General features: G+C 35.3%; 1 protein-coding gene across 3 annotated transcripts; it reads left to right on the plus strand.

The window, feature by feature from the left end:
• The first annotated feature begins 65 nt into the window (after positions 1-65).
• Positions 66-12577, plus strand: LOC138333539 (zinc finger protein 235-like). 3 transcript variants are annotated; one of them, XR_011209997.1, is made up of 2 exons: positions 66-344; positions 2807-3809. XR_011209997.1 is itself a non-coding variant. In XM_069281987.1 (2 exons), the coding sequence occupies exon 2, from the start codon at positions 8604-8606 to the stop codon at positions 10083-10085; it is 1482 nt and encodes a 493-aa protein (XP_069138088.1). In that variant the 5' UTR covers positions 98-344; positions 8510-8603; the 3' UTR covers positions 10086-12577. The 3 variants fall into 3 exon arrangements, 2 of the variants coding, with proteins under 2 accessions (XP_069138088.1, XP_069138097.1); XM_069281987.1 differs by lacking the exon at positions 2807-3809 and adding an exon at positions 8510-12577 and having other exon boundaries at positions 98-344; XM_069281996.1 differs by lacking the exons at positions 66-344; positions 2807-3809 and adding exons at positions 3834-3972; positions 8510-12577.
• Positions 12578-13639: the final 1062 nt, after the last annotated feature.

The following is a 13639-nucleotide window of genomic DNA, read 5'->3' on the forward strand; positions in this document are numbered from 1 at the left end:
TTGAATATCTGATTTTCGAAAAAAAACCCGGACCCCCCTAACACCAAATTCTCGCGCCATGTTTAAAAGAATGTACGTAAAAATAGTAAACCTGTCATCAAAGACAAAGAAGGAGTTTCCAATATCTATATAACGTTACGGTATATATTTATATGTTTCTGTATATATAAGAAATAAGCCGGAATCGCAAGCCCATATCTTGCATCTGTCCCTGTAACCAGTGCGAGGAAAGGTATGTAGCGGCACTTAAAATTCCTGAATTTAGTAAATTCCATACGCCCCCCCCTCCCTTTTGGCGTTCTCCTCGCAGCGACTGCTACCATTGCTACTTATACAACTAAGAGGTAGGTATATCTGTCATAAAGCAGGACATTTATAAAAAATTAGTTTGATTTTAAAAAAATGTCTCGATTTACGTTAACGGATGAAAGTCGCAAGCAGCTATCAAGTTAGGCCAAACGTTAGGCCTACGTATGTACATCACGATCAACCATGCTCTAGGACTTAAAATTTCAGTATCATTCAGTTTCTTTTTCATTTTAGCACACAGTGATACTTTCAAATAGGCATAGCTAAGTAGTTTGGATGGATATATACAGTATTTTCGTATAGGAAATCGAGTAGGGTAAGGCTGGAGTAGCGTGCTTCGTTGAAGGTCCTGCTATTTGCAGGATAGGGCAATTGATTCGTAGGATCTGACCGGACCTGATGTGTCGGTGCAAAAATAAATAAATTTGAATTGTTGACCGAGTTTTGGCATGGGGCTGGCTGCATTTAAAAAAAAAACCTTTTTGGGATAGTTGTCAATTGTCATAAACTGATCGCTGGTTTTGCAGTTTTTCTCCAGCCCTAACTACCTTCACCTTTCCGAAATGGCTGTTAACTTAAATTTTCAAAATATAAAACAATATTGGTAAATTTGCAGAGTCGCAAAAGTTCTTATATTTACGTTAATACTAAACTAATCATCATCTTCAGAGCATATAGGATCTTACATGAGTGATCATTTCATATAAGATTTTACGAAACGAGTCTAAGAAGTTTTTATTTTTGCGAGCCTTGGCGAGCAAAAATTAAAACTTCGAGACGAGTTTCAAAAAATCTCATATGAAATGAACACAAATTTAATATACTTTTTATCTATATTTACATTTTCACTGCAGTCCCACTATATAACCTTACTAAGCGCAGTTGGCAGTCATACAATGAACTTCAAGCGCTTATTATGACGTCATTATCATTGTGACGTCACAATTATCATGCCAGCGAGCACGGAAGACGGCTTTTCAAATGGCTGTTCCATCCATGACGATAACGAATGATTAATTCATTATAGATGCAAAATTCCTTGGGATTTTATCCTAAAATTGTAGCCAAATATAAATATAAGCATTGAACGTCTTTCAGTTGTCATATATAGCCAATAAGAATGCCAACTGAACAGAAGCAAATTCAACATGAACCGCTAGCGCGCTTCATGGAATTTGCCTCTGTCCAGTCTGCATTCTTATTGGCTATGAATGACAACCGAAAGACGTTAAATGCTTAAAGATGCTCCACCGCTGACAAATGGTATTTTTTCACTTTAAAAAACAGAAGCAGACGATTAAGTATTTTTCTCTAGTTACAAAAGTTACTTACTTTACACTATTACCCCCATTGAACAGTTTGAGCTTCTGATTTTCCTTCAAGTTAAAAATATGAAAAATAATTAATTGCATCCCGAAAAAATTCTGTGACACTATATCCTATATGGAATGAAGTATTGATTGCGCATGCACCAAAGGCGAAATAGATTATTTTATATTATTTTTTGTGTAAATTAGGCATATATATACACGATAAAACAACAATTATTGTTCAAATGATTAACATCATTTATGCTCTGTCGGCGGTGGAGCATCTTTAATATAACTACAAATACCTAAATAACATGCTATGTTTCCTGACGTCATTTTATTATTTCTGTATGACGTCACAATGAATTTTCAGCCACCGAAAATCGCTCCAGGTCATATTACACTAGTGACATACGCAAAAATATTACCCAGGCGAAATAACTGGATATCAGGCGGATTATGTGATAAAATTTTATGAAAATCAAAAGACTATATATATTTATTTCATAATGGGGGTCGTCTTATCTTTCTCACCGTCGTTGGCTATCACTGCGCCAGACGGCAAAACAGCGAAGTGAATTTTCAATATAAATTATGCACTGCAGGGAATCTTGCATTTGTTTGATGTTGTTACTTCATCTATGGCCATCGATATCAATTTTCTTATGTTAGTATTGTTAAATAAGAAACTTAGTTTTTTGTTTCAAAAAGGTAGTGGGCATTTAACAAGGGGTTAAACCAATGCGGGACAAACCAAGCTTTATATGAAAATGCTTACTTCTTCGTTATTATTACTTTGTTTTTTGCATTGAATTATCATTGAATGTGTATATAATAATACAATAAATTATACGAATGCCACTTAATTGTTACATAGGTCTAAGGCGCTTGATGATTCAAAGTCATCATGCATTGTCAATTCGAGGTCATTATGCATTGTCAATGTGGGTCATCCATAAACCTTCTCCCACTTAAGATGTCTCGATGACATGTCAGTGTTGTTGCTTGTACTGGAAAGGTCCTGAAATCGTCCCGACCATTAGGACTTCGACTTTTCGGTTATTCTCGAATGCAAGTTGTAAATAGCCGATACAATATGAAAGTTTGGTCTCATTTCAGAAATATCTGTGTGTCTTGTTTGGTCTCATTTCAGAAATATCTGTGTGTCTTGTTTGGTCTCATTTCAGGAATATCTGTGTGTCTTGTTTGCCAGACAAGTATACAGAACACGTGAAGCCGAAAATAACTGAAGATGTTTTAAGTAGAAAAAATTGCAAAAGGATGTCTGCCCCCAGAGAAAATATCCATTGTGACCCTAGCTACGATGATGTAAACGAGTCTGACAAATCACCGGCCCATGCCCAGAAACATTCACAGACAAATTTCGTGTGTGATATATGCGGTAAAGGATTTTACTTATTCAATACTCTAAGGTGCCACCTCAAAGTACATACCGGAGAAAGACGTTATGTATGCGATACCTGTGGTAAGGCGTTCATGATAGCTAACCATCTGAAAGCACACTTAATGAGAAAACACTCGGAAAAATCGCATGTATGTGAAATATGTGGTAAGATGTATGGTTGGGTAAGAGACCTACGGCAACATCTCCTGAAGAAACATGCAGCTATAAAAACATACAAGTGTGATATCTGTAGTCATGGATTCAATAACGAAGAACAGTTGCAAACACATACAAAGATACATACTCGAGAGAATCCATACCAATGTGACGTCTGTGGTAGAGTGTTTAGCTGTTCATCTGACCTAAACAGACATATATCAATTAAACATAAAGGAATGAAGTCAAACAAGGAAACGAATACACATCCAGACAAGCGCAACATTTTCGGAAAGAAAATTCTTCGCCCATATCTTCGAAAACAACACCAAAGTACACATGAAAGAGAGAGGCATTACAAATGTGACATTTGTAATAAACAATTCACAACTAAGGGTCAACTTCGTTCACACAGCACAATCCATACAGGGGAAAAACCGTACTCGTGTCGGGTTTGTAGTAAACGTTTTAGGGAAAATAAAACATTAAAGATGCACTATATAACACATACAAAAGAGAAACCCTATAAATGCGACATATGTGGTTCTGAATTCAGTCGTAAAATTTCGCTGCAGATGCACCAAAGTACACACACAGAAGAGAAACCTTACCGGTGTGACGTGTGTAGTAAGGATTTCAGCCGTAAGACTTACCTTCACAGACACTACAAGACGCATACGTCAGAGAAATTGAAGTGTGAGATATGTGATAAACCCTTCAGTCACAAAGTATGCCTTCAAAGACACTACATGATACATACAGGAGAGAGGCCTTATAAGTGTGACGCGTGTGGTAAGGACTTCACAAGCAAAGGTTCCCTTCAGAGACATTACAAGAGGACCCATACAGGGGCCTTATGATTATAAATGTCAAGTTTGTGGCATAGACTTAAGTCGCGAAAAATACCTAGAGATTGTTACAGTATCGTGTACGTTTGTACATACGTATGCACAAACTATTATCTTGTACATTTGTACGTACATCGTTGCATCATGTACGTACAGCTAGTATCTTAATTGTATGTACAAGTTGTTATCTTATACGTATAACTTCATATCTGACAAGTTATTACAGTATCTTACACGTACAAATTATTATCTTGTACATTTGAACGTACAACGTAGTATCATGTACGTACGACTTAGTATCTTGTACGTACAAGTTTATATACTAAGTTGTTCATACATCTACAAGATACTATGTTGTACGTACAAGATAAATACAATTATATTTATTTCATTGAATATATAAAGTATTATACAATAAACAAAACTTTAAATCGTTGAAAATAAGGAAAACATCTTTTTTTAGATAAGGTGCCGTTTCATAAGTTGTAGGCCATATCATATTACTGCGATGGCATGATTACTGTCGTATCATCCATGTATGATAATGAGCTTGATAGTTATTTCGTTCGAACGCAATAATTATTTCGTTCCCACGCAATAATATTTCGTTCGAACGCAGTACTATTTCGTTCCCACGCAATACTATTTGTTCCCACGCAATACTGTTTCGTTCCCACGCAATACTATTTCGTTCCCACGCAATACTATTTTGTTCCCACGCAGTTAATTTATCTATTCATGTCCGCTCCCAGCCACCGTAGGCCATAGACATGCAATAGACATGTGATCTTTAACTTCGCAATCTTTTCTTTGTTCATTGCTTAATAAAATTTCTGTCCCGTGGTTACACAATTCATTTTTTTTTGTCCATTTTATCCATAGCTTGACGTTCTATCCTGGAAATGAATATAATGTTTCCGCCCTTGCCGAGCGGTGGGGTAGGCAGTGTTGCTACTTTTCGGACTTTTTCGGTGTTGCTACAGCGGCCATATGATTTTGTATAAACGAGATTGCACTTTCTGTCTATTCTTTCTCAGATTAGTAGTAATTTAATATTGTGCTAATGTGCCCTCATGGACCTAAGGGACGGAGACAAAACTGGTCGATTTGGCCACAGGGGGCCAACTCAATGAAAATGGATATTGTCATACATTTTTTGTGTTTGGTGGATGGACTGATGAGTATATATGACAGTCATGTGAATTTTTTTCGGAAAATATGGGATTTGAAAAATTATTAAAAAATCGGGATATTTACTATAAAACAGACTCTGTTTTATAGTAAATATCCCGATTTTCTAATAATTTTCCAAATCTCGTATTTTTTGAAAAAAATCACATGACTGTCATATATACTCATCAGTCCATCCACCAAATACAAAAAAAAAATGTATGACAACATCCATTTTCATTGAGTTGGCCCCCTGTGGATTTGGCCGATATTGCTTGAACCAAATTTAAATGTTATGTAGCATCGGGCTAGGAATTCAAAACAAAATTGTACAAGTGGTTTGGCTACAGTTGTGTGACCGCACAACGTTACACGATGTGTGCACGATGTGCGGTCTGGGCAGTGTGCGCACGATGTGCGATCTAGCCATGGGCGGTAGGTCGTGGTCGATATGAATATAGGAATTCAATTTTACTGAGTAAACATACGGAACGATGATGGGGTTTTATTGCAACTGTGTTGAAGACACGGTAGCCTGGTGCCCTGGCCTACCAATACAGGCTAAAGACACGGTAAATCCAGATGTGATATACACACATGTATAAAGGATATCCATAATATAACAAATATCTATTTTGTTTTGTTTTGTTTTGTTTACCTGATTATTTATGTACTTGAGGCTGCTAAACAGTCTACTGTACCGGCTAATTAGGTATTAAATGTATAAAGGATATCCATAATATAACAAATATCTATTTTGTTTTGTTTTGTTTTGTTTACCTGATTATTTATGTACTTGAGGCTGCTAAACAGTCTACTGTACCGGCTAATTAGGTATTAAATTAACAACTTCAAACTCTTTTTTGTATTGTTAACTTGAACAATGTTTCAGTTTTGAAATTTAATTGTATATAAATATCTAAAACAAATCATATAAATCTTTTAAAGCGGGACAGCTTTAGTAATTATATAGGTTTCACCAGAAATTTATATAGTATATTATCTAAATATCTAGTTTTACGTACGTTCATTCAGGTATTCATATACTCTCTATACCAGATCTGTTAGACAAGTACATGTATACCTGAGCCAGGATATAAGTTAAATTGAAGGTAAAACAATTCATGACCAGAGGGCAGAATTAGTGACAGAGCGTGCGGCAAAATACACATAAAATACAACTAGCTATATACATGTACAAATGTATCTATACTGCACATGTAGGTAGGTTTGGGGTGGGGCTGGGTATAAGGGAGCCAAATGGGTATTGTCTCCAAGCATGTTTGAAATACGCATATATGTATATATTAAGTATAAATTTAACTATTAATAAACCCTCTCCCTTTCCTGGAAAAAAAAGATAAATAAAATGCTAAAAAAAGATACAAAAAATGTCTACATTATCTTTATTTTGAGAAAAAAAAAATATCAATTATTCTCAATTGAAAGAATAAACACAATTTGATAAAAAGTAGCTCCAATGTATAAGTTTATTATTATTATTATTTGAAACAAAATCACACATGGGGTCAAGTAGACTTTACAAAATCAGGTTATACAGGTACAGAGGCGATCACAGCATGCTTGTTATCAATTGAATTGAATGCTGTCACGGACCCCCTGGTGTTAAAAAAATCCTTTACCACAGACATCACATATAAATCTTTTCTGTTGTCGTTGTATCTGAGCACGGGTCGATGGCTGGTCCGACTCATTAACACCCTCGCTAATCAGATCATTTTGGTTATTCTGTCCAGAGAAATTACTTTCGTTGCTCAGATCACTTTGGTTGTTTTGCCCTAGTGAAGACAAAATTTCGCTACTTAGATCACATTGGTTGTTTTTCTCAGTGATAGAAGTACTTTCGTTGCTCAGATCACTTTGGTTGTTTTGCCCTAGTGAAGACAAAATTTCGCTACTTAGATCACATTGGTTGTTTTTCTCAGTGATAGAAGTACTTTCGTTGCTCAGATCACTTTGGTTGTTTTGCCCTAGTGAAGACAAAATTTCGCTACTTAGATCACATTGGTTGTTTTTCTCAGTGATAGAAGTACTTTCGTTGCTCAGATCACTTTGGTTGCTTTGTCCTAGTGAAGACACAATTTTGCTACTTGCTAATACTGCTTTATAGTAAATATCCCGATTTTTTAATAATTTTTCAAATCCCATATTTTCCGAAAAAAATTCACATGACTGTCATATATACTCATCAGTCCATCCACCAAACACAAAAAATGTATGACAATATCCATTTTCATTGAGTTGGCCCCTTGTGTTATTTTCAAGTCGTCAAAATGAAATACTTGTAGCTTTACTAAAAGTGGTATATTTCATTTATTTTAACATAATACTAATACAAAAATAACAAAAAAGAAATAATATTAATCAGATTATACCTACTGTCTGCTAGATCTCCACGGTAACCATTCTGGACATTTACGTATTCTATTTACATATATAGAGATATCGCTCAAACTGACAACACAATGAATAAATCAAAATTAAATGTTTATCAATCAAACTATATTTCAAATATTAGGATAAAATGTTACATGTGTAGAAACATATGTTTAAACAGAAATTAAGTATTAGATTTATATATCACTGGAATGACAGTACAAGTAAATTAGACTCGTCAACATAGTCCGTTTATGGAATGATTTCGCAAAGATTTGACCGATCGTCCCGATCGCACAGCTGTGCGCACGCAGTTTTTGGTACGTTGTGCGGTCACACAACTGTAACGCAACATGGGGCAAAAGAGCAATGCACATAGGGGTTAATTTGGCTTTGTTGTTGTAAAAGACATTTGGCTATGATTTTGAGCGATAACTACAGCCCCCTAGTCGCATTGTTAAATAATACGGTGAATGAATGAATGATGCTGTAAAGTCTTCATCCTCGATACTCCAGGGGTTCCGATCACTTTCGATCTCTACACCCCTGGACTATCTCATAGTAAAACTGGAGGCAACAGAATAGAACAGGTAATTTAGTCATTTGATGTACATCAAAAGAGCCGTATAACGGTACACTGTGGTTGACTCTGTGGCTTTGATGTTAGGCGTCGCTCTCTCTGTAGTCTTCAAAGGAAATCTTTGCTAGCCTGTGATTGGTCAAATGTTTTCCGCTGAGCTGCCTTCAATTTCACTATGAGATAGTCCAGGGGTGTAGAGATCGTAAGTGATCGGAAGCCCTGGAGTATCGAGGATGTAAAGTCTTAAACTGACGATATATATTATGTCGTTATAATTATGATCAATAAAGTTTAGTTTAACTGCATTTTAATTTCGTGTTTTGTTTCATTTCAGAAATATTTGATGTCCTTTATGCGCAACAAGTACACAAGAAGAATAAAGAACGAAATCGGAAAAAAACTGATGTTTTAGCAAGGACCAAAGCAGGATGACAGGCTTTGAGCAGAATAACAAAAATGATTCAACCGGCGAAAGTATGTCGACAAACGACAAAAGTGATCCGAGCAACGAAAGTACCTCTTGGCAGAACAACCAAAGTGATCTGAGCAACGAAAGTACTTCTATCACTGAGAAAAACAACCAATGTGATCTAAGTAGCGAAATTGTGTCTTCACTAGGGCAAAACAACCAAAGTGATCTGAGCAACGAAAGTAATTTCTCTGGACAGAATAACCAAAATGATCTGATTAGCGAGGGTGTTAATGAGTCGGACCAGCCATCGACCCGTGCTCAGATACAACGACAACAGAAAAGATTTATATGTGATGTCTGTGGTAAAGGATTTGGGGCGTTCACACAGCTTAAAGGTCACGTTCAGACTCATACAGGGGAAAGACCATTTGTGTGTGATGTCTGTGGCAAATCCTTTTTGATGTCGAACACTCTGAAAGCACACTTCATGAGAAAACATGCGAAGAAATCACATATCTGTGAAATCTGTGGTAAGTTGTATGGTTTTGCAAGAGACCTACGGCAACATCTCCAAAAGAAACATGCAGCTATCAAAACATACAAGTGCGATATCTGCAGATGTGGATTCACTTCCGACGAAAGTTTACAGCAACATCTAAAGACACATACTCGAGAGCATCCATACCAATGTGATTTCTGTGGTAAAATTTGTTTTAATGCATCTGACCTAAAGACCCATGTCTGGAAACATACACGAGAGAATTCACACATATGTGATATCTGTGATAAAAGTTTTGCTACTGCATATCGACTTAAAACTCATAGTCGGTCACATACACGACAGACAGGAAAGAAGTCACACCAATGTAATATCTGTGGTAATGGGTTTTTGACTGCCAAATCCTTACAGATGCATTTAGCAAATAAACATCAAAGTCTCCATACAGATGAAGAGAAATCAATAAAAACACCAATTTCCTTCAACTGTGATAGCTGTGGAGAAATATTTAAAAGTAGACGCGGTCTAAAGGATCACCTTCTGAAGCATGCTGGAGCAGAGAAGCCATATAAGTGTGATGTCTGTGGTATGCGATTTCTTCAACCATCTATTCTAAAAGTCCATTTAAGAACTCATACAGGAGAGAAGCCTTTTAAATGCGAGATTTGTGGTAAGCAGTTCACTATGAAGGCCCAGTGTCTTTTACATCTAACAATACATACAGGAGAAAAACCCTTCTCGTGTCAGGTTTGCGGTAAGCAGTTTAGATTACAAAGTGGTCTAAAGTTGCACGTGACGACACATACTGGAGAAAGACCCTATAAATGTGATTTATGTCACCATGACTTCAGGAGCCAACGTAATCTGAAAAACCACTACAGGACACACACGGGAGAGAGACCATATAAGTGTGATTTGTGTGGTAGAGACTACACTGACCGCGGCGGTTTGAAACACCATGTTAAAAGAGTACATTCCGAAGAAATATCAAATGTTTGATGTTTATCACAAGAATACAGAATACTTTGTTGTATATAAAAATAAATTTTATCCATCTCAATTAATAGAAATGTTTCTAAGAAAAATTCCACTAACTTCTTAGTAAATGTTCAACTAATATTATGTTTGAGACAAAGGAAGTAGAATTATTCTTGAGGTAGAATATTAATAAGACGACCAATACAAACACTATGTAATTTTACACTTACAAAAGACGACCAATAGAAACACTATGTAATTTTACACTTACAAAAGACGACCAATAGAAACACTATGTAGATTAAACTTACAAAAGACGACCAATAGAAACACTATGTAGATTATACTTACAAAAGACGGCCAATAGAAACACTCTGTAGATTAAACTTACAAAAGACGACCAATACAAACACTATGTAGATTATACTTACAAAAGATGGCCAATAGAAACACTCTGTAGATTAAACTTACAAAAGACGACCAATAGAAACATTATGTAGATTATACTTACAAAAGACGACCAATAGAAACACTATGTAGATTAAACTTACAAAAGACGACCAATAGAAACACTATGTAGATTATACTTACAAAAGACGACCAATAGAAACACTATGTAGATTATACTTACAAAAGACGACCAATAGAAACACTATGTAGATTAAACTTACAAAAGACGACCAATAGAAATACTATGTAGATTAAACTTACAAAAGACGGCCAATAGAAACACTATGTAGATAATACTTACAAAAGACGACCAATAGAAACACTATGTAGATTATACTTACAAAAGACGGCCAATAGAAACACAGATTATACTTACAAAAGACGACCAATAGAAACACTATGTAGATTATACTTACAAAAGACGGCCAATAGAAACACAGATTATACTTACAAAAGACGACCAATAGAAACACTATGTAGATTATACTTACAAAAGACGACCAATAGAAACACTATGTAGATAATACTTACAAAAGACGACCAATAGAAATACTATGTAGATTATACATACAAAAGACGACCAATAGAAATACTATGTAGATTATACTTACAAAAGACGACCAATAGAAACACTATGTAGATTATACTTACAAAAGACGACCAATAGAAACACTACGTAGATTATACTTACAAAAGACGACCAATAGAAACGCTATGTAGATTATACTTAAAAAAGACGACCAATAGAAACGCTATGTAGATTAAACTTACAAAAGATGACCAATAGAAACACTATGTAGATAATACTTACAAAAGATGACCAATAGAAACACTATGTAGATAATACTTACAAAAGACGGCCAACAGAAACGCTATATAGATTATACTTACAAAAGACGGCCAATAGAAACATTACGAAGATATACTTACAAAACACGACCAATAGAAACGCTATGTAGATTACACTTACAAAAGACGACCAATAGAAACACTATGTAGATTACACTTACAAAAGACGACCAATAGAAACACTATGTAGATTATACTTACAAAAGACGACCAATAGAAACACTATGTAGATTATACTTACAAAACACGACCAATAGAAACACTATGTAGATTATACTTACAAAACACGACCAATAGAAACGCTATGTAGATTATACTTACAAAACACGACATATAAAAGCACTCTGTATATATATTTGCTAGAGACAACCAAATTTCAGGTATCCATAGAAATCACAGGCCATATTGCCAGTAATAATAAGGATGAATGCAACTCGCAACAGTCCACTCTATTTGTTCTTCACCGTGGTATGTACTGATACAATTCCGATATAAGTTCCTGTGTATTATGATAGAACCAGATATGCATCTATGTGTCTCAAGATCATCACTACGTCATAAATAGATAGCTCTAATTAGTTTACATTTATGTCAAACGTTGAGAACTTTCTGCTATAACTATCTCGTTAATCTATCCAGTAGGAAAGTCCACCTCTTCCAACCTAAATGAGAACCATGAATCATTAAACTTTCCTTTGAAAATGCTGATAATGACATTCAAAATATTTTCAAAACCTGTTAATTTTGGTTTTTATGGAGGTGTGTATACACCTTCCATTATGCGATTACCGTGGATCTCATTATTACCGGAACACTATACCTTGGTAATCCTATTGGCAATCTCCGTAACTACGGGAGATAACTTTTACACTGTGTATTGTAACGTGTATTGCACAGAGGTCAAGAACTGTCAGGGTTTGCCTGTTCTCGCATGCTTCAAATTTGCTACAAATACTTTATTGGATTTAGTTTATCTAGTTTTATGTATCAACAGGATCATCAATTCATATTCTCCAATATTAATGTTACCCACGTTTGAGTACATACGATCGATCTCTGATGAAGTACATGTACGTACACTATGTACACGTATACGGTAATGATTATCGATTGATTAGAATAACTAAAACTGTCTGTAAACTTAATGGAAATAAATTAATAACAAATAACACTCACAATGATGTAAATATCTTGAATAAAAATGGATTTGATCATGTTTCTGTTTGTTGTTTACTCTGCCATTACGTAAGCCTACTTTTGTGTAAACAAACATGGCGGCCGTACGAATCCACGCTTACTCTCGTTCGTATGTCAGTAAGCCGGTTAAAATACAGTCACTATGAATAGGATTGTACTGTATCACTATTTTGATATAGGTTGTGTATCAAACATATTGTTGTGTAATAGTTTAATGTATTATCAAGATTAGCATCGTAACCTAAATTTGACTTCGTTTAGAGTGAAGGCGTATCGCATAATGCATTACCGCAGCCTTATTTTAGCAAACTTCGGGATATGACCTCGTGGTGTTTGCCACCGCAGAGATCAATTAAAAGATGTTTTATACGATAGTGGGATGCTTATAAAATTGGTTTTATGTTCTATATATTACATGCTATTTGCGTGTATAACTTGATTGCTGATTATTTCATTGAAATCACGACGACTGCAGGATTCCGGGATATACACCTGTTGACAGATATATGTAACTGTGTAACACGTGTGCAAGTTAGCAGTCATTCAGAAGACCATTTTCTTGGTGTCTGCGAACATTTCTTGTCCAAACATAATATTTAAATAATATATTAAACCTTTTATTTGATATTTGATCATTTTTGACGTTTTTATATAATTATCTCGATAACAAACCCGCAGAAAATCGATAGCGAGTTCAGTCCGCCATTGTGTTGTGATAGTAAACAACCACGCTTCAGTTGGTCGATTTCCGTGAATTAAACAATTGTAAGATTGAATATGTATCTGGTACGTAATTATTTTCATCTTTGTTATATTTCCATTACATATTATATATTTTAAAAACTTTTACGGCGATTTTTTTCGATGTATAACTTTACTAAACAGGCGAGTAAAACTTACGGTTTTCACGTGTGGATCATGACGTAATAATGCAAAAACATCGTCAGATTTGGGTTTTCGTCCACAGATAAGTCTCACTGGTTGTAGGTAGCGATCCCGAATTTAAGGGGGGAAAGTAGCAACTTATACTCCGGAGAATACGGTATTATATAATTATTTGACTACTGACTTATAACAAA

The sequence above is a fragment of the Argopecten irradians genome, chromosome 1, assembly GCF_041381155.1.
Source record: "Argopecten irradians isolate NY chromosome 1, Ai_NY, whole genome shotgun sequence".
Lineage (NCBI taxonomy): Eukaryota > Metazoa > Mollusca > Bivalvia > Pectinida > Pectinidae > Argopecten > Argopecten irradians.

Excerpts from the sequence above, each read along its gene's own strand:
- LOC138333539 (XM_069281987.1), top strand. The coding sequence starts at position 8,604 with ATGACAGGCTTTGAGCAGAATAACAAAAATGATTCAACCGGCGAAAGT.